Raw genomic sequence first — 25,002 nt, 5'->3', positions numbered from 1 at the left:
CGGAAGACTTTTACACTGTATGTGGGATTGTCCTCAGGTGCAGACGCTTTGGCTGATCCATCAGTCTAATAGCTTTGTATTGGAAGAAAGTGGAAAAGCCACCCATTATACTTTGAATCAACAACATGTCCGTTGGTTTGTCAATTGGAAGGATTACATATATTCTGAAATGTATAGTGTCCTTTAAAAAAATATTTGGAACTAAACCATTTATATCAACCTCAGATATCTGTAATATAATAAAAGAGGGAGAAAGCGATTCAATTTATCAGACACAATTTATTAAGCTATCAGACATTTAGCCCTTACCCCAAAAAACCCTTTTTATTTGTATCCCAGGTATGTATGACTAGTACCCCCAACTCCTATTGTATAGTGTTTTGAACTGACCTGTGCTGCTGCTTTTTTTCTTTTTCCTTGTTATTGTCTCTCCTTTATGTAAATAAGATATCTGATTCAGTTTTGCTGTATTATATTGACAATTACTTCTTAATATATTGTTTAAAAAAACTTTGAGAAATATTATATTGCCTTACAATATCTTGCATTTGTAATCTTTTTTTTTTCCCAAAAAAATATTCTGTGTCTGTATGTGTGCTCTTTTTGTTTTAATTCTTTACTTGTTTCTGTCTCTATCCTATTTGCTCTTTCTCTTTCACTTGTGCTTTTGTTCTTTTGATAATTTTTTTTTATTTTTCTTTAATTTCTTTGATTTTTCTTTTGTTTCATTCATTCGTTCATTCATTCTTTCTTCAACCCATTTGCTCTCTCTCTGTTCGCTTCTGTTTATTTTTTGATTCTATCTTTTTCCTTAAATTTTATTTGCCGTGATCTTTTTTTTTTTCGTTTTTGCATTGATTTTTCTTTCTTTCCTTTTTTATTTTTTGCATTGATTTTTCTTTTTGTCTTCCTTCGTTATGTGGTTCAGGTGTCTTTTATTTTGACATGCGTATTTCCGGTGTGAGTCAAGAGGACTGTTTTCAAGTTGGTGGATAAAATCTAACGATATGTTGAAGAAAATATCTACAATAGATATTTCTTGAGGTGTGATGCCTGCAGATATTCGTGATGGAGGGGTAAGTTATTCAGCTCTGTGTCTATGCGTTAACAGTCGTGTGTGTTCTAGCTCGGTCGTTTTTAAGCTTGTCCAAAATGGCGAGTGTTTTGGTGACTTGTTGTCGCCAGCGAAAATGTTAACGTTACCTCAGAACCGCGCAAAACCGAACATGTCTTTAAAAAGACTTCATTAGAAACTCGAGTTCTTCTACAAAGATGCACAGTAAATTAGTGGACAGATGACTGACAATGTGTTATAAATAATCAGAAGATGTTTAATGTCTACAGTTTTACACTTATACACAGATATTAACTTGGGCTAACTTACTTGACATTTGAAGTACATTACTTTTGTGTTTCATCCATTATTTTTCATATTTTTATTATTAATTGAATGCATTAATTAATATGACATTGGTCTGTTACAGAGAATTCTACAGGTAAAAAAACATTTTAGAAAAACATTTCTAAATAATGCAAACCAAATTGTAAATTATTTTTCACAAGTTTGGGATTCACAAGATTTTTTTTGGAATAAGTGTCTTATGCTTTCTAAAGATTAATTTATTTGAAATAATAATAATAATAATACAATATAAACAGTGGTTTTGTATTTTAAGGTGGTTTTATTCCTAGAAAGTCTTCAGTGTTGCATGATCATTCAGAAATCATTCTAATCTGATAATTTCGAAGTCAAGAAACATTTCTTATTATAAATGTTGAAAACTGAATGCGCTGTAAGTCTCTTTGGATAAAAGCGTCTGCTAAATGCATAAATTTACATTTAATTTTAAATGTAAAATAATTCATTATGTAACTGTTTGTAGAAATATACATGTATACACACTGTTGTTTAAAAGTTTGGGATCAGTAAGATTTTGTAATGTTTTTGTAAAGAAGTCTCTCCTGCTCATCACGACTGCAGTTATTTGATCAGATGTACAGAAAAAAAACTTTATTATAAGGAAATATTACTGTCATTTAAAATAATGGTTTACTATAATTTATTCCTGTGATGAAAAGCTAAATTTTTCATCAGCAACATTACTCCAGTCTTCAGTGTCACATGATCTTTCAGAAATCATTCTGATATGTTGATTTATTATCAATATTGAAAACTGTTGTGCTGCTTAATATTTTTTTGGAACCTGTGACACTTATTTCAGGATTATTTGATGAATCAATTTAACACAATCTTGCTGAATAAAAGCATTCATTTTGCTAAAAAAAGACCCCAAAATTTTGAACGGTAGTGTATATTGTTACGAAATATTTCTGTTTTGAATAAATGCTGTTCTTTTTAACTTTTTAGCTTCGCAAGTTCCAAAAATATTAGGCAGTCCAACTGTTTCCAGCACTGATAATAAATCAGCATATCAGAATGATTCTGAAGGATCATGTGACACTGAAGACTGGAGTAATGATGCTGATGAAAATTCAGCTTTGCATTACAGGAATAATAATAATAAAAAAAACATTTCAAAGTATATTAAAATAGAAAACCTTTATTTAATTACCCAAATATTTCACAATATTACTGTTTTTTTTTCTATATTTCTGATCAAATAAATGCAGCCATGATGAACAGAATAGACTTCTTTAACAAACATTACAAATCTTACTGATACCAAACAAACAGCATTGTTTGTGTGTGTGTGTGTATACACATTAGTTTTTAAAGCTAATTTTGATGTATAATTCTTCTTCATCTTTCAGTGGAACAGGAGTCTATTACCAAGCAATGCCTGCTGTGGGACCCGATGGGAAAAATGTCATGAAGTTGATTCCTGTCCAGAAAGTAAACGGACATTTTTATCAGACACCGTTTAGTACAGAAAGAGACCGTGTGGATCTACAACTGAAATCCAATGTAAAACCCATTCATGCACCTGCTGCCTCTTCATATCAAACACAGACTCTGCTTCCCTCCCTTCAGCCCATAGCAGATGAACGGTATGTCCTGAAAACCCTGCCGCAGGTCAGAACTGTGTCTAACGCCATTAAAACTCAGCACGGTGGAGCTAATAACCTCATTATTCACAATCCAAAGCCAGTGCACGTTCCTCTTTCAACACCCTCGGCTTCCCAGTATTCAGTCCAGCTACCTCCTCAGCCCAACGGACGGGTCATGGCCGCAGTGCAAACGTTGCCCGTTACAGTTAAGTCACCCGTTCTCCCAAACGGTCATTTCCTGCAGATCCCTGCGAATGCTAAAGTCAGGACCCTGCCAGCCACGGCGCTCCCACAGTCCATCAAATGCCGGATAATGAACTCTGTGAGTAAGCTCGAAAAGGGTCCACCAACTGTTGTGTTTGTTTCCCCTGTGAACTCTGTCAAGCTAAATTCTGACCAGCAAGTGGTTTCGGTTACAAAGCCAAGTCAAATACAGGAGACCCTGTTTCAAAATCTCCCTGCACCTGTTATTGTTCCTAAAACGAATGAAGAAGTGAACACTCCCATTAAATGGGTCGTCCAGGAGGGAACGGGTGTATCCGCTCCTTGTCTTATTCCTGTATCGACACCGAATGTCAGCTCTGACACCATGAATGCAGTTAAGCATTTCAACTCAGTCGGGACGGTAAATGAAATCGCGCTAAGCAAACCCACACCTCCTCAGGCCAGCCACGAAAAGATCACCCCAGGGAAAGACAATGCTCTGGTCATGTGCAATGGGAAGGTCTACTTTGTGGCAAAGAAAAATTCGCAGATTGCCAAGGACGTGATGATCAGTGAAGGTGGTAAGAGGGGGGTTGTCAGCACCTCTCCTGCCCTGCCTGCCAGCTCCGCTCTGGGCTCAAGCTCTCCTAAGCAAGACCCAAAACTAAATGTAAGTGAAATCATTGATCTCTGTGATGACGAGGAGGAGATGTCCACGTGTCTGGGAGGTGCTCCGGGAAATTTGCCCACACCGAGTCAAACAGAGGTGGATGAGAGCGATGAAGACTCTAATGTAATATTTGTGTCGTATATTCCACCCAAGTCTGAGACTCATGTTGGTGATAAAGTGGAGAGAGCTGCCTCTCAGAACAAATGTGAGAAAGTTCAACATGCGGAGATAAATGCAAAGTCTGTCTCTCAGAACGAAGGGGAAAAACTGGCACGCGCTGAAATGGAAAAAGATGGTGGTCCCAATAATCCTGCGGCCAAAACAAGTGATGAGATGATGGATGAGCAGGTCGAGGGAAATGTACGAGCTGAAAGGGGTTTGAGCTGGCTGTCTGAAAATGTGAATATGGAGGCAGATAAAGACCTGGAGAGTGGAAGTCCACCTGAGATGAGATGTCAAGATGACGCAGATGTTGCTGAAACTGTCAGCATTCTGGAACCACCTCAGAGTGTCTGTGTTCAAGCCACTGATAATACTGAAAAGGTAATGTAAACCTGTTTTATGTGAGCTGTCATTAATTAACAACTTTTACTAGGCTTACAATTAATGCATTCTTCTCTCTTCTGTCACAGCCCTTTGAAAAGAGTCAACCCAAGAGTGACTGTCAGCTAAGAAAAGAATTTGGCATCACCTCTGATGTACAAATATGCTTGCAAAGAACAAAGCTGAGTGTGAAGCCAGATCTACTTTCAGAGAGACTTTTAATAAACAAATGCACATTAGATGGTCTTCGTAAAGTGATCCAGGAGTCAAAGATACAGTCAAAAATACAGCAAATGATGAAGGCAAGTTGCATATTCACGCTTCCAAATTGTGTCATAATGTACAGAGCATGTACATATTTCCTACAGCAGCGTTTATCAGACCCACTGTGTATTACAGAACATATTATTTTAATATATTTCTGAATCAGTGTTTTTGTTAACCTAATACTAAAGATCTTTTTAGTAATTGTAAAGCGGAATTCAATTAAAATATGAATATTAGGTGAAAATCTAAAAAATGGAAGAAAAAAAAAATTGAAATGATGCCTTGGTGACTAAATGAAAATGTTAAAATGATTAAATCTAAAATAAAAATAAAGCTAAACAGACGTTAAAAAAACGAAGGACAAAAATACAAAACAATCTGAAATGTAAGGTCAAATTAAAACTTGAAATATAAAAATAAAAGTGAATTAATTATTTTTTTCGTAAGTTAAAGACAGCTCTAGCTTGTTTGTCCTTGGATTTTTTTTTTCACTTGTTTTATCAGGAGATACTGTGGGAGTAACAGCATTGAATTATTTCATGCCACTTTGTTCAATTGCTAGGTTCCCTACACAAAAACCGAGGAGGATGAAGGCCTGAAGGTCAAAAGAAAAAAGCTGGAACAGGATGGGAGTCAAGACATTCCCTCCCTAAACTCCACACACATTTCACCTGCCTCTAAATGTTCAGTTGTTCCCATGGAAAACAGTTTGGCTCGTCAAGAAGAGGTCTGTTTACCAACAGAATCGAAAACTGATAAGGTTCACATGTTCTCTGAAATACCAGCTGATTTTACTGGTAACACATGCGATCTTACTCCCTCACACAATCCAAAAGCAAAACAGACTTTGAGTCATCCTATTCCTCCTTCTTCTCTAAGGAAGACCTCACCGCGCTCTATTAAGGTTAGGGTGTGCACGGCCTGTCCTTGTGGGACTGTTTTAGGGGCTTCTGAAAACACTTCATCCCTCCATTCACAAGACAGACCGAATCCATGTACTGTTGCTGAATCACACAAATCGAAAAGAAGAAGCTGCTTGAATAAAACCCCAGGAGAGACTCACCAATCTCACAAACTTCAACCACAAAATAAAGGTCTTGTTAAGAAAGCAGGGAAGAAACGGTCATCTGGAAATCCATGTCAAGACACATCTCTGTTAGAAAGCTCTACTAGTGACGCGTCACACAGCATCTCCTCACCTAAGAGTTCAATGAATATGTGTTCAAGTGCTCCCTCTTTATCCAGTTTGCAGGACCACAACATCCAGACTGAACTGTCCTCAATCAGAACAGAATGTGGTAACATGACAAGCATCAACACAGATGCTGAAACGTCACAGCAAGACACCAGCCAGGTGCAAACAGCATCAGACAACCCCAGCATGTCATTCTCTAAGAAACAGCAGGGTCACAAAATAGACAAATTTCCAACACAGTCACTATACACGTTGGAGACGCTGGATGCTGAGGAGATAAAACGGCGTGAGAGAATCAAACGTTTGAAGGATCTCCTGAAGGAGAAGGAGGCTGCGCTGGAGCGGATGCAAAGCATGAACATTTAGTCATGTCTCTTACTGTTTAAATGACTTGAAAGACTCTACACTGCATGACCCTGAATATGAATGGGAATACCACCTATTACTGTACAAGAAAAAAATGTATATAGTTTTTACAGTTTATTTACTCTTTTTCCCTTTTTAATGTTTGCGAGATCTCAGTGTCATTATACGTTTTATTCAGTCTTTGCCTTCTTAAGCACTGTACTATCTTATTGTTGTTTGTAATACATTTAAGTAACTTAAGATGTCATTTAATTTTTCACATCTTTGAATGATTTATGTGCCTTTATCAATACTTTGTTTTCTGAATTAAATTTGTAGTTTTAGCATTACATATTCAGTAAGTAATTAAAATTATTCAGAAATAATTTATATTCCATAATAATTCAATGCACTTTTGGGAAACCTTGTTTGCTGCCTAGTTGAAACTTTTTAAAATCAAGAACCAAGTAAATATTCTACATTTTGAAAAATGAACATGCTTGTTCAATTATTCTATTTTTTTTATAGTCATCCACAAATATTAAACTTTATGAAAATGTTGCTTGCATTCTTGCTTGTTATTTGCAGAGTTCCAATTTCATGCTTCAGATCCGTTAAAGTTGCTTGGGTCAGAATTGTAATTGTTTACTTTTTTAATTCTTGGCCTCTAAATATATAAACCCATGTTCAGCTCCGCTGTCATGCTGTATCACACTGCTTGTAACACAGAACATGCCAGAAGTTTTATCAGATTCCTAATGGTGCAAATTATTTGAAAATGAACATTAAACACTGGATTTGTCATAAACCTTTTATTTGTTATGTGCACAGCATGTTTTGTGATGTAACACATGTTCTTTTCTGTTATTCACATGTATTGGAAATATTACATTAAAATCAATCACTGTAAGAGTTACTGAAGCACCCAATGATGAATAAGGAATATCAGAGGAAATCAGTGTGAGTAGAATTAAATGAATGAAAGTCGCCTTTAAAGGGATTTTGTTCCACAACTGATTTAAGATCCACTCATTTTGCATTTAAAGTGGCCAGATTGGGGGAATGATTTGGAATATGGCTAACTAACTTTTAAAACATGCACACAAGACTCTCGAAATGCATGTTCTCGTCCATATATAACTTCATAAGTGTAACATTTGAATAAAACTGTTAAAATATAATATGGCATTTGTGTGTGACGTCACATGGGGTGGGACAACGTGAAACTCCACCTGAGTCCTTTACGTCTGAGACCTGTCGGTTTTCCGAGTCCTCATAGTTATTTTTCTTGAACCTTAAATATTAGATAATTAGTAGTTCTTCAGGAGGTATGACAGAATATATTAGTTACTGATTAGCTAACTGTTACTTAACATAATCATAAAATAACACATCTTTCTTAGTAGTTAACAGTAGTGAGTGTTAATGAACCTGTTAGTTCTTCAATAATTCCTTAATAGTTATGTAGTAAGTAAGAAACAGTATTCTAAAGTGTTACCATTTGACCTAATGCTTTAACTGTGCTGTGTGATAGTGGTAAATGTGGCCACTGAAATGTCTGCTCATTTTTTCCTAAAAATGTAAGGTCATTTTTCGTTTGTCCCTGGAACATGATGCAACAAACCACAACATTAGATAATTAGATGTAGTGCACGTACATAAAAATACAATCTTTAAAAAAGTCAATACAAAAACACAGAATTGGAATGAATGCTTAAGAACGGTCATCATAAACATTAAAATACAGTTAAAGCAGTTTTACCAACACTGCTTTCATAACATTAATGATCAGCACAAACTGTACAAAGCTGAAGATAACTCGTCAACAACTTCTTGTTAATGTTCAAATAAGGTCAAATATTAAGGCCACCATTGCTACAATATGCAACAATACATAGTGCTTATATAGATTAAAACTTTTGTACAATTTAGGCTGATTTGTAAGCTGATACTTGTGCATGTGACATTTTCCATTTTAGTTGTTTTATCAATCACTTTTAGCTGTCTAGACGTTGACTACGAAATACAACCTTTGTAAACAGTCACTGAGAAAAGGTTTGCATTAGCCCTGTTCTCCGGACAGAAGTAGTTGATCTTCTTACAGTATGGTATTTCAAATGCAGTCTATTTGTTGTTGTGTCAGGGATAAGTAGGGGCCCGTTCTTCGTACGTCGCTAACTCAGTTAGCTGGATTTAAATGTTGACGATTTGGCGTGATGTTGGATTGTTTGGTTCTTCGAAGCTCATCCCGGAGTTGCTGTCATAGCAACAGGCTGTCATAGCAAGCAGGCTTATTTCATGTAAACAGGATTAGATCGCTTCTTTTCAACCAGAACTGATACTCAAAATATGTCTGCCACCACCGCTACTTTATTACAAGAGTATCGTACTGATCCAGGGACAATAATTTAAAATAATAATCATTAAAAAAATTATTTAAAAATAATATATTAATGCTGTGTAGTCCATAACAGCCTACTATAGACAGCCAGTTTTACTCACTGAAATATTTATTTGTCATAAAATTATTACTTACATACATACATACATAATTGTATTAGAGTCTTACACACGCTATTCAGATAATAGAGTCGTGCATTATTTTGAGTGATGACTGCTATTATAAGAGTGGCTTGATGGAGCGCAGGAGATGCAGATAACATGATATTGACCCTTAAGAAACTTTCATTAATGCTGTCACGTAACAAATCTGTCCAAATATAAATTGAAATGAATAGATTAATTTCTACATTCAAATAAAAATGTAAAGACTGCACAACTATTATTAATTGCGAATCTAAATAATTGGGAGTCATGGAAAAATTTTCTAATAAAATAAAAACATGTATCTATTAGCTGTTTCATGTATCTATTATAACATTTATGTAGTTTTGTTTGCTTGGCTGTTTCCTTATAAAAGTCCAGAAATTTGTCAAGTTTTTCGTCAGGTGTCGTTTTAAATTATATGACGTCATTACATTCCCGTCTTGCCACCAGCCAATCGCTGCACTGCTGATCATGGTTTCGAGTATCGATACATATCCCCTTTTAAGCCAACACATGAACGCGCAATTATCTCAGATAACTCAATCCAGCGATACTAATCATACACAACAGGTGTGTTTGAAGAACCCAATTAGCCGGATCATGATTAGCATGATGATATCATCTTGGATGTGTCATTTGATCTCAGATGTAATAAGCGACGTACGAAGAACAGGCCCTAGGTCTGTATAGGTGCTTGATGTTAGTTTGTCCTCCTAGATGTGATTACACTGGTGTGGTTAACATGCTCTCACAGTTCTCAAGGTGCTGGAAGAACTCAAGCTTCTCCACCACGACAAGGTCACAGCAGACGGATAAGAATGCAATGTCACACTTCTATAATAAGTGGGTTGCTAGAGAACCATCAGGTGGTGTGACAGATTCTTGGGAAGCAACTTGTTCCTAAGTGTTTATCCCTGTAAACAAACAATATGTACATATATTAGGTTTTTTTATAACTTTTTCACCTGAATGACTAGTTATTACCTCTTGCAGTGTGTTGTTTTTGGGTTGTGCTGTGTTGTCTTGGGCTGCAGGATTTGTTTCTTCAATAGGATACTGTTGAGTGTAACAAAAACCAACATCAGCCAATATCAAGGCAAATCATTTTCATTAACTTTTCAAGACTTTCATAAACTCAAAGAACTTATAACAGAGCAAATTATTTTTTAATAATTAAACGTGTGAAGAATAATATACATAGTTCAATAGTAGAAGGGGATTGACCTAAATTAAATTGTTGAAAAATGCAGCATCAAATATTACATTCTTTTTTTAATAAAAAATAACTTACTTTAAGTTTACAACCTATAAAACATAAAAAAGAGATTTATTATTTGTGGTGATTATAGTACAATACTGCAATAAACGCAAACATAATTAGTACATTCTGTAGCAGAATCCCCCCGCCAGAAACTAATTCTTAAAATAACACTTAAATTGTGGGTATATTGTGTATTGCCATTTAATTTATTTTTATTTTTATTTTTTATGTATAACATTAAATGTATTAACATTTATTACCCTACTAACAAAGTTAATGACAATAACTAATCTTGTTAAAGACTTTTTAAATAAAATGTATTAGGCTGATCTCAATACAAACAAGATCACATAATTTTAATCACAAGACATTTAATAATGATTCAATTAATTAATTCATTATAATCTTTCATTTTAATAATAATGATTATGATTTTTTTTTTTTTTAAACTCAGATTAATCCTGCATTTACTTACTTGTGCTCTGTGGGGCAATGTATAGAATTATGTAGAATAATGATGTTAAGACTATTGCAAAAATGAGACCATATCTTTCCCGCCTTTTCGTTGTGCATGTGACATCTTTAACAGAGCTGCCATTTTCTGTCTCAATTTCATTCCTAGCTGAACAACTGAGAAAAAATAAACATCATTAAAAACAGATAAAATTCCAAATACTGCAGGAAGAACAAATCATATTTTACTTACTCAGTCCATTTGGTGCAGTTCAAACCTGATGGAGAATAAAACCCATGAGAGCAGTCCACACATACTGCATCTGATGTCTTTGTTCCTGTAAGGCAGACACCGAGAGTGTTCTTAAATTCACCTGTTTGGGCGAACCATACCTTTGAACATTAAATCATGAAAAAATGTATGAATTTTATTACAGGAATATATACAAATATTCTTTTAAGTATTCTGAAACAATACCTGGTGTTTTTGTTTCTTGTCCTGGTTTGCAAACACTGTGTTTTTGAGCGTGACTACACTGTAAATTTGAGTAATCAATACAGTAATATTCATCAAGTATACCACAGATGGTGTCTTGTATTGTAGTGCATTTATGCCGGATGTAAAGGCCTTGACCTAAAGGAGGACAGTAATACATACAGAAGTAATACAAGTAAATGACACAAAGATTAAAAACAAACAAACATAAAAAACACATACTTTCAACACAGTTTCTGCATGTGAAACATTTATGAAGCCCATTAGGCTCACTTATGAATGTTCCTGGAGTGCAGGGTTTGCACGTGGTACTAAAGTCCCCACTACAGTCAAGGTGAACAACTGATCCTACAAACAACACATAAAGAAACAGTGGTTTACTTCTTGATCTTGGGGTTGGAAGACACCAGACCAGACATGTAAGGAAATAATGCATATAATACTGTTAAAAGTGATTTAACAAGTGTAATAAACTGTCACCTGTCGTAAGCAAGGCATGCTGACAATTGGCTATGCAAAACACGTTTACTCTGACCATATGCTTAAAATGGAGCCTTATAAATAACACACGTGCTTCACCATCAACCTTAACAGAGAAGCAAGTTCTGCGTACGTTCATCTGAGATGTTGTGGTTGATGTAAAAATAAATCATCAAGTCGAAGCTTTTGACAGGTTATTTGATTGGCGTTTTAAGTAACATACAGAGCAGGGATGGGCACAGGAAGAAGATACAACCCTCGCCCAAGTGAAGGAAGATGCTCAATGCGGGGATATTACCCAGAAGAACAACAAGTGATCTGCCGTCAGCTCAAGGTCGGATTTCAGCAACGAATGCAGAGGTGAGTAACTTTTATCTTAATGTATTTAAGGGGGAAATTGCATAAAAATAGAATAAACACTGATTATTTATACAATTGCATACTAATATTTATCTTACATTTTCAGCCTATATTGATATTAAATTGTAATCAAACTAGTAATATATATATATATTGAATATCATTTACGAAAAAACAAATTAAATTAAATTAAATTAATTTTCCAGTGCAGACAGCTTTATCACAAAAGAAACAAGTGTATTTAAACTGCGTCACTCACAAAGTGCCCCTTACATCCGGTGAACATGTAACTACAGATTTTAGGTATCTTTTGAAATAGAATGAAAAAAATAATAATAATGTTGTACGTTGTAAAACTATCAATGTTAGTATCGCTTATTTAAAATGTGCTTAATGATTAGTGAACCTACCAATATTGCACATGGGGCAACATTCTCCAGCAGATGATTTATATTCAGTCGGGCCACAAGCTTTTCCGAATGCGAACTGTGTACGAAGAACTGTTAGGAACAAGAATGCTCCAGTTTTAGTACCAATTACGCCATTCAAAACTTTCATGATTTCATGTACAAATAATAATTAAAAAAGACTATTTAACGTGTTTAACTTTCACTTTTGATTTATCGCCAGACCTCCCTCTTTATGTAGTGTAAGATTTGTCTTACTTTAATGGCGTTTTTACTTTTAAGAGTTCAACACAACCGGTTCACACAGCTCTTCGTCTTACCAAAAAGAAGAAAAAGCAATAGCTTATGTCGTACGACTTGTAAAAACCCCACCATGTTTATCCATGTCTTTTTAAACCTCCATTTTGAATAACCGATGTTAACGCTTCAGTGAAGATAAAATGAGTAAACGTGGCCTTAAAGGGATAGTTCACCCAAAAATGAAAATTCTATCATCGTTTACTCACCCTCAAGTTGTTCCAAACCTGTATGAGTTTCTTTGTTCTGTTGAACACAAAGGAAGATATTTGGAAGAATGACAGAATCAAACAGATCTCGGTCCCCATTGACTTAGTAGGAAAAAAATATATATACTATGGTAGTCAATAGGGACTGAGATCTGTTTGGTTACAAACATTCTTCCAAATATCTTCTTTTGTGTTCAACCATTATAAGTCCACAAGACCGGAAGTGCACATGAGGTGTCATTTGGGGAAGGGCCTTAATTATGATGAACACAGTATGATATTGCATTTCACAAAAAAAAAAAAAAGTTATCTTGCCATATTCTCTTGATTGCAGTTGATGTTAGAATCAGTGTATCCATGGTCACCCTCCAGAGAAAACTACATTGTGGATTTACATTGCAGATAGAAGCTGGTCACTGATTTCTTTGGGACAAATGGCTGATAAACATGAGGTCATCATTGTAAGTTTTATTATTTAAATTTAAAAACAGTATTCATAAAATCAACATACACTTTAACACTATAAGTATCCCTCATGTCAGCACACACTTTTCTGTTTCTTAGTGGAGAAGAAAACATGTTGCGATTCTGTGGAAAGAAAAACATAATTAATCCTTTGATCCACTGATGTGCTTAAGCCATTTTTTCCTCATAATCTGTAAAAAGTCCTGTATGTCCTGTATGAATAACACAAAATTGGCCTGTGTAATACATTTTTTTTCCCCCACAATGCCATTTAATTTTACTGTACTGTGTCATTTAAGTGAACACACATCAAGCAATGACAGGTTCTAGTAGTGAAAAAAGCTAGATTTGTACATTTTGATGGTTCACAAAGGTAGTTGATCTTGTTGACCAATGAAGCAGAAATATGGTTTTAACTGATCAGTGATCTTTATAATTTAGGTTCAGTTTTAATGAGAGTCAAATTTGGAAAAATAGAGTGATGTTATATAGGCCTTGTCTCAAATTGGTCTGATAGCAAGCCCTCTCAAAAAACACAAACACTAAAAACAAATAAACAACACAAAAAAATATATACACTTAATGTTTTAAGATATTTAATGATTTGATAGGTTATACTTTATGAAAACCTTAACAATTTGCTAAAGGTGTCATTACACACTGGTGTTCTCGTTATGTTGATTTGAGGTGCCACCAGAATGTGCTGCTTCAAGTGAATTGAAAGAACAAATCATTTCGCAAAGCACATGATTCAACTTATTCAGAGTTTAGAAAAGCTTCTCCCCTCACTAGCCTAGACAACAATGTCTGAAAATAATAACATGAACAATATTTCATTAATAATTATAATATAATATATATAATATAATAATTTATAATTAATTGTCCCTAGTCAATTTAATGCACTCTATAGTAGTAATGTCTTTAGTTTCTGAATTTTTTTAAGGAAAATCAGTACTAAAAATAAATGGTTGTCATTTGGAGATTCTGGGACATTAACCAGAAAGCACTTTTTCAAAGGAAGAACGACACAGCAAGTTTAATGTGAGCAGTCTAAACATTATAATATAAAGATACAATTGATCAGCTGTTGGCTCTTACCTGTTAACACTGGTTTATCAAAGTAGGTTCAGCGGAGTCGGCAACGTCTTTAAAAGAATAATAAAAAAAAAAAATAAAGCATTATGTACTTTTAGATTGAAGACTACATAAATATTATTGTAAGGTGCTTCCTATTATAATCATATTTGAAATGTTTGACTGTGTTAATAAAGAACTGTTCAGATATTCACTTATTCTTTCATCATCCTCAGTTGGTTCTTGTAGGGTGCGATGGACACCTGCTATATAAAAAGTATTAGTACTGATATTGTTAATTATAGTAACGTTAAAATAAGCATTTAATCCAATTTTATAATAAGAATTTAGTTCTTACATTTCTTAGAACACCTTGCTTTATGTTTTCTGTGTCTGATGAATGCTGATAAAATAGCCACAGCCACAACAGCTACAAGAACTGTAGTGACTCCAACTATAAGACCAACCGAAGTCACTTTCTCACATTCAGCATCAGAGGATGATGTTCCTGCTTTTATTTCTGTAAGTCCCCTAGTCTCACATCTGAAGAGATTTTATTCAGTAATATTAGTATATCCAGTTTTAGAGTAATCTTCAAATGAAATTGTGGACACTTTAAATGATCTGTGGACACTTCTCACTTTGTATGTGGTAAGCAGGCCGTCAGAGAGCCATTTGAATAAGTTCCATCTGTGCAGCCTGCACATACAGTATCAGTAAATGCTGTTCCTGTAAAATATAAAATGTATTGTACACAAATCAGTAAAAATGATTTTTTGTTGTAATTACTAGGGTTAAATACATTAGCTAAAACACATGTTGCATGCATTTTGTCCCTGTTTTTAAAATTCTACAATTAAGCATATATCCACTAACCTGTTTGTTTGATATATTGTCCAGGTTCACATTCAGTGTGTTCCACTGCTAATTCACAGGATTCTTTATTTAGTTTAATGCAATGAAATCCTTCCTGAGGCTCACAAATTGTATCTGCAGAGCGTGTACAGGCCTTTTTCACTTTTAAGTGTTGGACTGTGGACACAAAAACTAAGCAACTCATCATATTGAAAGTGTAAATACATTAGACAGCAGCTCCTTATTACAGTTTTATATCTCTTTACCATTAAGTTAATTGGCACACACCTGTATCACACACAGTGCAGGAAAAACATTTTGTGAGTCCATTGGGTTCATCTGTGTAAGTTGATTCGGGACAAGGAACACATGTTGTACTGGTGTCTATAGTACAATGCCAATAAACACGGTTCCCTACAAGAAAGGTAAACAAGTTTTTTTTTTAAAGAAAGTGATTGCATATCAAACAAACACTTTCAAGAAAAACATTTTGGTCAAGTGACATCTTTGCTGCATCACATGATTTATCCGCTGGTTTGACATTTCTAGTCACGTGTGTCTTACAACCACAGTTATTCAAAACATAGCCATAACAGCATTTTAACAAAGCTGAATCAATAGTTTAAATGACTTGCGGAATACATGTTTGAAAACAGTGTATCTTTGTGCTGCCTGTCTTTAAAAAATAACTTTTAACTTTAAATTTAACTTAACTATTGGATCTATTAACTATATTATTGTAAAATTATTACTCTATTATTTGTTATATTGATTAACATTACTCACAGCCAGAATACACTACACAACTTTTAAAATCTTAATAAATTTGAAAACACTAGGCATTATACATTATGGTTACTGAGAAAAAAACCTGGACATAAATATTAAACATGTTTGATCTCCAACTTGATAAAATCATAACCTGAAGATAAAAAAAAATCTTGATTGTTTACCATTATACACTATTTTCTGCAAAATCTGTAAATTTTGCCTGCCCACAAGTTGAAGACTGGCTCAGACTTTCGGCAACTAACATCAACTTCATTGGGAAAACATCTGTCCAGAGTTTGTACAGTGTATTCCAGCTTTTATTGTACAGAATCTAAAGTAAATATTTGTACTTTACCAGGGGCACACATGGGGCAACATTCTCCATCTATTTCATATTCAGCACGGGCACATCCACAGAAGCAAAGTTCAAAATTAGTAGCGATGATGAAAGCAATGGTGGATATAATAGTCCTCAGCAAAAACATATCCATATAAAGTGCAAAGGAGGATTATTTAGTCCACTTTAGTCCATCAAAGTGAAGGAAAAACGTTTCACCTTCAGATTTCATTAATCTATTTCTTTCTTTACAACTTCACATTAAATAATGATTTAAATCACGGTACTTGCATTCCTGTTCACTGACAGGTACTTTAGGTCTCTGATTATATGCATATAAAGGCTATTTCAGATCCTGATAGCAGTTTCCCTGCCTTTGGATGATCTGTCTGATGGAGTCTTAAGATGCTTTGACAGAAAACACCACCAAACTCTTCTTCCTCTGCATACTCGGCATGACTCCTCTTGGGTAAGTACAGCAATCAGTTGAATTCTGTAAAGAGTTCAAATAATAAATAAGAGTTAAAAGATTATAAGCTAATAAGAAAAGCAAAAAACAGCAAATACATAATCATTTCACATGCAATCTATAATACACAGTAGCAAAAAAAAAAAAAAGTCTAAATTATTTCTAAGGTCTGAGAAAAAAACTAAAATGGCTATACAAAAACAAAATATAATAACTAACATATGCATTTATTAAGACAGGCATTACATATCAAATGTGCAACAAATGGGATACATAGGCTTGGATAATTCTTTTCACTGACCATTTTAGACTAAAAGGGAAATAAACTAAGATATTCCTGTTTATTAAGTTCTAGCTTGTTCTGTGCGTGCTTTCATTTTCTTTTTTAAGGCTTACATGAACAACAGACATGTTAAAACAGATCCAATCAAGCATAATTCATAACTTAAAGTAGGCCTACAGTTGTGTTCAATTATTTACACCCTTGGTAAATATGATCCAAGAAAGCTGTAAAAATAAGTCTGCATCGTTTATCAGTATGATCTTTCATTAAAAAAATATTAACAATTAACAACACGGGCCTGGAAATAGAAATGAGCTGGATGAGAAAATGTCTCTGAATTATTGTCAGATGTTCTCCAAGCTCTTCAGGCATTATGGGTTAAAAGCCTGTGTGTGCTTAATGATTAGCTATTTATCAAGACGTTATAATAGTTTCACTTTCATTTCGAAAATGAAAACCAACAAGGTCTAAAAAGCAAATCATCAAATAATTTGCAACCTTTGGAATTTTTTTATTTATAAATATAAATGAAGATTGGACACACTTAAAAAGAGTTTCGCAAAGTCGGTGTTGCATAACCACATTTTCAAAAACGTTATTTTTACTCGAAAGAATAATGAAACACAAACATAGTTTTGGTAAAACACTAGTTTTACCAACGGTAAAATGGACTAGACATACCCACAAAAGAAATCTCACCAAAGAAAGAAAATTCTCCGGCCAGCCTCAGAGTTAATGACGGTAGGTGGAATCAGGAATACAGAGGGCAAACATAGACAGTAAAAGAAATGGACACAGCGACCCCATTGGAACAATGAACAATGAACAAATGAAGCCCAGTTTTAGCGTTTTTTACCACTTCCGTTTCTGATGCGCAGACTCAAACGAAGCTTGACGACGTCAGCAACCTGTCTGACAGATGTAAATCTTCTAAGTGGCTGTGCGTGCAAACTGCCATCGTTAATCTTGCAGAGACGGCGAGCTTGAGCGGGGAGTTCTTTGTTGTGAGTGAGCAGGAGTAAGTATTCTGATTAATTGTTTTGTATAGTATTTTTAAATGTAACGCCAGTACGCCATATTAAGTTAATTGCCTGCGAGCTTCTCCTCCTGTCTGTACGGTAATGCGACAGCGAGCCGAGTGGTTATGACGCAATCGTTAGCCTATTTTTTACAAAAACTGTTTATACGGGGCCATAATGTAACATAGAAGGTAATGGAGCCCTTTATACATTGTCGTGTATCTTTAGAAATAAATAATGGACAAACAGAGTCTTTAAACGCCTCAGATGTAAAGTTATTCGCTGTCAAAGTGACGCCAAAATGAATGGGAGTCAATGGGAATGCTAACGCAAGTGAAGTTCTGCTAAAAGATGGCAGCCCCCACCCGACTTCAACTTCCGGTCGAGTTCCTTGCCACTTGGAGGGCAAACAACAAGAGCAGCCGCTTGCATTCGGGGGCGGAGTTAAAAACAGACACATCCAGCCTATAAAGCCGGTGTCCTGAGTCTGACATATCCTTCGCGTCAGATTTTCCTGCCAGGTGTCCTTACATTTTATCCTACCTGTCAGATTTTCCTACCCGGGTTTACTGCGCATCAAAGTGCCGCTACAGCAAAACTCGCTCTGCTTGACAAAGGGATACTAAAGCTTAAAGCTTGAACCATCACGTGTGTTCTTGAGATAACAAGTTTGAGAAAATGGTTCAAGCTTTAAGCTATTCGGTTGTTAAGTGATGACGTAAGAAGCGCTGCTTCCGGGTCCAAGCCTCAACTCGCTTCACTTGAGAATACTACCTCAGCAGCCGTTTATGAGCACTGTTTATTCATATTAATAATTTAAGCTAAACGCTTTCAAACTTACGGTATACACTACAGTATCCGTGCTCACGTCCCAAACACAAATACATTTTTATATATTTTTTTATATTAATATTTTCCTTGTCTGGCTATCTGGGACTTCAGTATGGAGTTAAATGTTACGATTATAACTTTTTCGCTAGTATTCTATCACATTGTGAGTTTATATTAGCACCTTTTGTTGTTTTCTCGTTGTAACTGATAGAGCGTTTTTTTTATTTTATTTTATTTTTTTTTATTTTTTTATTTCCAGAATTATACATCAAGTAGTACAATGAATACAAATATTTAACAAATAATATTCTATATGATTACAAAGCATCATAAGACAAAAACAAAAAACAAAAAAAGACCACAAACATATACAAAAACATAACGAAAAAGGGGTGTACATATATAATTAAAATAAAGAAGAGAAATTTAATTCTTTGATAATGTCCATAGTTCTTATTGCTTTGCGGTTTGAAAGTCCTTTCAGTGTTTCAAAGTAAATCTTCTTGTCAGCCTTAAAATGGTAGATGTTGGGTATCCTTTCAGACCATTTACATTTATGTATGTAAAACTTACCAAGTAATAAAATAAGATTTAACACAAAACTGTGATTTTTATCTGTCTCTTTTTTGTCATAATAAAAAAAAAACATCCTTTTTCTCTATGTAAATTTTAATTCCACTCAACATATTAAATAAATATTCCACATCAATCCAAAAAAACTTCACATACAAGCATTCAAAGAAAAGATGTAAGACAGTTTCAGTATCCTTTTTACAAAGGATTCAGAAAGGTCATTTTTATATCGTTTTAGGAACTCATTTGTTGGGTAAATTTTATGTATAATTTTAAAGTATACTTCAAAAACTTTATTATTAATACAGTATTTATTATTATAAGTCCAAATCAATCTCCAATTAATATTTCCAAAGTGTTCATTCCAAAAATATTTATTTCGGGGCGTAGCAGGGAAGTGAACCAAGCATCTAAAGAACTTATTATTACATTTACTATCTTTTATATCAACTCCGTTTAACAAGACCTGTTTTTTATTTATTGATTGCTTATGAGGTTCACTACTACCTCTCAAGAGTCTCAATAAACCTTCTGGAATTGCATCAAAGACAATACTATACTCCCTTGGAGTTATTGGAATCCTAAATATGTTTAAAAATTCAGTATATGTTAGTAAGTAACCCTCATTATTCATCAGTTGTGAGACCATTAGAATATCGTTTTTAATCCAATTGTCATAGAAGATTGATTTATTCTTATATTTAACAATTTTATTATTCCAAATTAACTGTTTGTGAGGGGAGAAGTTATGTTTGTATATAAGAAGCCAACATAAAAGAGCCTGTCTATGAAAATTGGATAGCTGAATGGGGAGCTTGTTAACCTCAAAGTCGCATTTTAAAAGGAACTCTATACCACCAACTTTTTCAAAAATAAGATTCGGAATGATATACCATAGTTTATCAGTATGCTTAATATAGTGTTTAATCCAGTTCAATTTGAAGATTGTATTAGAAGTATCAAAATCAAGCACATTTAAACCTCCTTGATTATAAGAATTACATAAAATATTTTTATTTAAATAGTGTGACTTGTTTTTCCATATAAAGTTGAATAATGTTGAATCAATTTTTTTAATACAAGATTTTGGTACATCTAAATAACTGATAGAGCGTTTGGACACGGAAGCGCTGCTACGTGACGTCAGACTTAACAAGCGAATAGTCTCCCTTCTTCTTCTTCTTTTCATTTTTTGGCAGATTGCAACCATAATAGTCTCCCTTTGGCAAGCAGAGCGAGTTTTGCTGTAGCGGCCCCTTCAGCTTCGTATACGAAAAAAAAAGACACAGAGAGTTATCGACGGGTGCCTTCGATTTATTTTAAGATGCAATAAAACTTAATTGCTGAAGTATTCGTTGTCTCAATTCTTTGTTGCAAATGTTCTCCATGCATCATAGCACTGTGTTTACAAATTAACTTCATAGCACCATAAGAAGTAAAATAAAGTCTCACTTTATCCCTCTTTTTCATCTTTCCCTGCAGGTCCTGCTGCACCACAAAAGATCTGCAGCAAACCGCAGAAATCAAGAATAAGAAAAATGCTGCAATAGTTGTATAAATTAGACTAATTAAAATAAACAACAAATTAACATCTAAAATGATTTATTTATTTTTGTAGTGTACTTACACAAATCCTTTGATGGCAGCATTTCTTCATAAGTCACTCTGCGCTGGACAGGGGCGTAGATGATGTGTCCAGCTATTGCTGTATGAAAACAGTTGTTTTCGGTTTAGTTTTTTTCAAATCCAAAAAAATCTCCAGCAGGTGATAAATGAAGTAGGCTATGATATGAACAATACAGTGCTAATTGACATAGCATTTATTACAGTATAGAAACCTTTTCTGACTTATTATGTGATAAAAAGTGTTTGTAGTATATAAACAAATCATTATTACTATTTGTTAATGTCCAGCAGTTCTGAATTTCTAAGACAATTAAAAGCTAGAAATTAGAGAAAAATAATATTTGCCTGCACTACCAGTAAAAATGTTTAGAACAGTAAGCTTGTTCATGTTTTTTTAAAGAAGTCTCTTCTGTTCACCAAGGCTGCATTTATTTGATCAAATATACAGCAAATCAGTGAAATTTTGAAATATTTTTACTAGCCTATACAAAATAGCTGTTTTATATTTGAATATATTTCATAATGTAATTTATTGAGATTTCAAAGCTGAATTTTTTTTGCATCATTACTCCAGTCACACGATCCTTCAGAAATAATTCTGCTAATTATGCTTTTGCTGTACTTTGGATTAAATATAGGCAGGCTTGGTGAGCAGATACTTTTTTCAAAACGTAAAAAATCTTACTGTTAAAAAAACTGCTGGTAGGATATAAAGATTACAGAAATGTAATATCGTAATGTTATACAGTATGTATATATATATATATATATATATATATATATATATATATATATATATATATATACACACACACACACACACACACACACAAACACACTGTCTGTGTGTGTGTGTGTGTGTGTGTGTGTGTGTGTGTAATTTTCTGTCCCCCATCACTTCTGAAAAGATGGCTACACCCCTGGCACTGGATAAACAAACGTGTGTCTCATCTGTACCTGTAACATCCAGACAAGTCAAGTCACTTCTGTGATTTATCTGCTCAATACTGCATTTACATGTTTAGTTAGTTGCTGACTCGTTTTTATCCAGCACAAATTATCCTTACATTATCAATATTGCAAATGGACAAAATACAATAGATAATGTAAAATAGATTATGTTTAGTTCCTTTACGTAGATTTGTTTGTTTACATGACTTGCACTACTCTAACAAATTTCATTTCAGTTGAACACTATTAAATGCACAATGTAATATGCCTACATTATAACAAATACCTACAGAGGGCGCAAACGGTCTGCTGCTGTTTCATGTGATTCAACTAGGTTTAAATTCATTTAATTTTAATATTTTACCACGTGCAAAGTCAGAAGCTGTACAATTACTGTGATGTACAAATACACAATACGACAATTCCCAGACATAAAACTGCTGCTTTGTTCGATTTATGACATATCAACATAAGCCTCCGATCCCAGGCCTTCTGCTCCTTAAGGCACTGGAAAAATTATCCAATATTTATATGAGTCCTACTTCTTGGCTTTAGCCCTCTTTTGTTTTTAATCCAACATTTTATCTTTCTGTGGCTTGGCTCGGTTAAGTCCATCCTGTGCACTGAACAATCTCTCCTCCAAATCATGAGAAGACAAACTCCTTACTGCTGACTGGATACAAGTTTGTTTTGCTATTCGACCTAAATCAGCTTTCCCACCTTTAAATTATTTACGTATCAAATAAAGTGAGTTTTCCCAGATTAACTTTAAACAACCCAAAGTCACTGCATATGCAGAGGAAGAGTTTAGCCAAGGGGTATCCAAACTACAGACCGTGGGTGAATTTTAAGTGGCCCGCAGGTAACTTAAAGGCGCTGTATGTAAGTTTTTTACTTTCTACAGCATAAAAATACCATATGTTTGCTGCCACCAAGCACTCCAGTACTTGTTTGTAGCGTCATGTCTACCTTCCATGCAGAGGTGCCATGGCCATTTAAACGTTTTGAGCCAAGTGGATTTAGAATGCAGCTACCAAAAGACAGGTTTGACAGGTGGCAGAGTGGGTCCTGTCCACATCATACCTGCAAGTCTGTTGGAGAGGACAGTATATCATATGTGGCTCTCGAGATAAAACTTAGCCTGTTGGTTTCCATGCTTCACAGTTAACTCCACGTTATTTTACGCCATTCTATAGCTTCTCATCTCATTCAGCAGCATTGTTGAGCTTGGGGGATTGCGAAAAGTATTGCTTCCAACATGATTGTAATAAGGTGTGAGGTTTTATTAACATATAAATCTACCCCAACCCTAAAGCTACCCTTACAGTAGGATAAATACAGTGTTGGTAGCATGATCTGATAGGTAGCATTATGTCAGAACACTGGTGCATCTTGATGCATATATATATAATAAACTATGTTTTTATTTTATTCTGTTATTATATTTTATTCTCATCTCACATCATGGATCAGCATCTTCTATAATGTCTTTCTATAATAAAAATATATATGTGATATAATTAATATAAAACAATTAAATAAAAAAAATAAAAAATGACTGCACAAACACCAATTAGGTGGCGATAAGCACCAAGTATGTAAATGGCCATTGGACAAAAGAAGAAAGCTTTTTTTTAGCATCCGTTATGTTACAATAATAATTACTATTCCCCGCCTCCAGTTGACACACACATTTTAAGATGGAATGGAGCGTGTTGCATTGTAGGGAACAGAATCCCATGCAGTGTCCTCAGATGCATGCATCATATTTCAGCAAATGTAGGTAATCTGGGAATTCCATGCATACAGTAAATTAATATACTATTCACAGTATACATACTGCATATACTGCAATATAGGATGAGGACTTTTATTTCAGTGTACTTGAATTATATTTAGCAGATTCTGTCAAATATAGTATTTGGGTATTCCATGCATACAGAAAAGCCCAACACCCCTTCTATCTTAAAAGGTTTTAAAATCAGCACTTAAGGCCCACAGCACTGCACATTTTGTATATCTCCATCTTCTAAAACATCTGATTCAACCAATCAGGCTCATTATTAGAGACTGCAAGATCTGAACTGAGTCTGTCGTATAAGGCAGACATACTGTGAGGCCTCCAGGACAGATTTGAAAAACCCAGGCATAGATGTTCCATACTTAACCTCACCAAATTGAAAGTCTTCATCTACTTATTGGCTCCTCCTATTTGGACGTCTTCATGCTTCAGTGAGGCCAACATGGAATTCTCCTGAAGTCTTGCAGGTATCAAGTTAAGCCATATTAAGAACGGATTAAGTTTTCATAATGTCTGTACAGGAATACTGTGAACGTATAAGATAAATTGCAGATTCCTACTCTATACTCAGTTGTGAGGGGTGATCAGATTTTACTTGGCACAAAACACATACATGTATTTACTGTGAATAATATAGTGATGCCATGATATTTGCTAGTTTATTAGCTCTTTTTGCAGTGAACTTCAACCATCAAACATTCTGAATGTTGGTACAAAACTTGTCTGAAAGAGAAATGTCATGAGTTATTAATGTTTCTTAAATGTGTGATGTACAGTATTATGAAGCAAATAGCTTGTCAGTATACTACTAGAATTTACAGATTATTTATTCAAATATATACATATAAATAGGGTGATATCAGGTAAAATGGGCCATTTAAGGTTTGGGGGTCCCAGCCCCTCTGGAATTTAGAACCAAAGACTAAAAAGGATTTCAAACTGTTGTCATAACTGTGCTTGACAAATAACAGGTGATTTGATTGGTTTATAGTTGCTATGGTGGGCGAGGCAATTATTCTTATCAAGACTGCACCTGAAAGCTGCATGGCAGCAAGCAACCAAAGCAAAGCCTGCAACACCCACTATGGTGACCCAAATGACCCTTAGGCTATTGAGGAATGGGTAAAATGTGATCCATGTTCTGCCTGGTGGTGAAAAGAATGGTATCTGTGATGACGATGGTTTCATTCGCAAAGACTGT

The 25,002-nt window shown here is 34.6% G+C and overlaps 3 protein-coding genes across 4 annotated transcripts; 1 reads left to right on the top strand and 2 right to left on the bottom strand.

The window, feature by feature from the left end:
• Positions 1–919: 919 nt before the first annotated feature.
• Positions 920–6,801, top strand: LOC113076430 (ligand-dependent nuclear receptor-interacting factor 1-like). The gene is made up of 4 exons (XM_026249081.1): positions 920–1,076; positions 2,773–4,426; positions 4,516–4,728; positions 5,256–6,801. The coding sequence occupies exons 1-4, from the start codon at positions 1,069–1,071 to the stop codon at positions 6,252–6,254; spliced, it is 2,874 nt and encodes a 957-aa protein (XP_026104866.1). The 5' UTR covers positions 920–1,068; the 3' UTR covers positions 6,255–6,801.
• Positions 6,802–9,315: 2,514 nt separating this feature from the next.
• Positions 9,316–12,785, bottom strand: LOC113076428 (tumor necrosis factor receptor superfamily member 14-like). The gene is made up of 9 exons (XM_026249080.1): positions 12,744–12,785; positions 12,241–12,330; positions 11,213–11,338; positions 10,973–11,128; positions 10,748–10,868; positions 10,517–10,671; positions 10,072–10,085; positions 9,765–9,836; positions 9,316–9,694 (listed from the first exon to the last, which is right to left on the bottom strand). The coding sequence occupies exons 2-9, from the start codon at positions 12,251–12,253 to the stop codon at positions 9,689–9,691; spliced, it is 663 nt and encodes a 220-aa protein (XP_026104865.1). The 5' UTR covers positions 12,254–12,330; positions 12,744–12,785; the 3' UTR covers positions 9,316–9,688.
• A 406-nt stretch (positions 12,786–13,191) lies between these two features.
• On the bottom strand, positions 13,192–16,432 carry tnfrsf14 (TNF receptor superfamily member 14). 2 transcript variants are annotated; one of them, XM_026249075.1, is made up of 8 exons: positions 16,267–16,432; positions 15,429–15,554; positions 15,162–15,317; positions 14,927–15,014; positions 14,644–14,828; positions 14,501–14,551; positions 14,310–14,356; positions 13,192–13,331 (listed from the first exon to the last, which is right to left on the bottom strand). In XM_026249075.1, the coding sequence occupies exons 1-7, from the start codon at positions 16,400–16,402 to the stop codon at positions 14,313–14,315; spliced, it is 786 nt and encodes a 261-aa protein (XP_026104860.1). In that variant the 5' UTR covers positions 16,403–16,432; the 3' UTR covers positions 13,192–13,331; positions 14,310–14,312. The 2 variants fall into 2 exon arrangements, with proteins under 2 accessions (XP_026104860.1, XP_026104862.1); XM_026249077.1 differs by having other exon boundaries at positions 14,501–14,548.
• Positions 16,433–25,002: the final 8,570 nt, after the last annotated feature.

The sequence above is a fragment of the Carassius auratus genome, unplaced genomic scaffold (genome assembly GCF_003368295.1).
Source record: "Carassius auratus strain Wakin unplaced genomic scaffold, ASM336829v1 scaf_tig00020493, whole genome shotgun sequence".
NCBI lineage: Eukaryota > Metazoa > Chordata > Actinopteri > Cypriniformes > Cyprinidae > Carassius > Carassius auratus.
The sequence above is the reverse complement of the archived record's forward strand: the minus strand, read 5'-3'. Positions and strand labels throughout refer to the sequence as shown.

What these genes read in the sequence shown, in the direction of transcription:
- LOC113076428 (XM_026249080.1), bottom strand. An exon ending in ATGCAGAAACTGTGTTGAAA is followed by an intron (nt 11,129 to 11,212) that starts GTATGTGTTTTT and finishes GTCCTCCTTTAG; the next exon opens with GTCAAGGCCTTTACATCCGG. An exon ending in ACAAGAAACAAAAACACCAG is followed by an intron (nt 10,869 to 10,972) that starts GTATTGTTTCAG and finishes TCGCCCAAACAG; the next exon opens with GTGAATTTAAGAACACTCTC.
- tnfrsf14 (XM_026249075.1), bottom strand. Translation starts at nt 16,402, where the DNA reads ATGGATATGTTTTTGCTGAGGACTATTATATCCACCATTGCTTTCATC. An exon ending in CTGCACTGTGTGTGATACAG is followed by an intron (nt 15,318 to 15,428) that starts GTGTGTGCCAAT and finishes TTGTGTCCACAG; the next exon opens with TCCAACACTTAAAAGTGAAA. An exon ending in TGAGGATGATGAAAGAATAA is followed by an intron (nt 14,357 to 14,500) that starts GTGAATATCTGA and finishes ATTCTTTTAAAG; the next exon opens with ACGTTGCCGACTCCGCTGAA.
- LOC113076430 (XM_026249081.1), top strand. An exon ending in CCACTGATAATACTGAAAAG is followed by an intron (nt 4,427 to 4,515) that starts GTAATGTAAACC and finishes CTTCTGTCACAG; the next exon opens with CCCTTTGAAAAGAGTCAACC. An exon ending in AAATACAGCAAATGATGAAG is followed by an intron (nt 4,729 to 5,255) that starts GCAAGTTGCATA and finishes TTCAATTGCTAG; the next exon opens with GTTCCCTACACAAAAACCGA.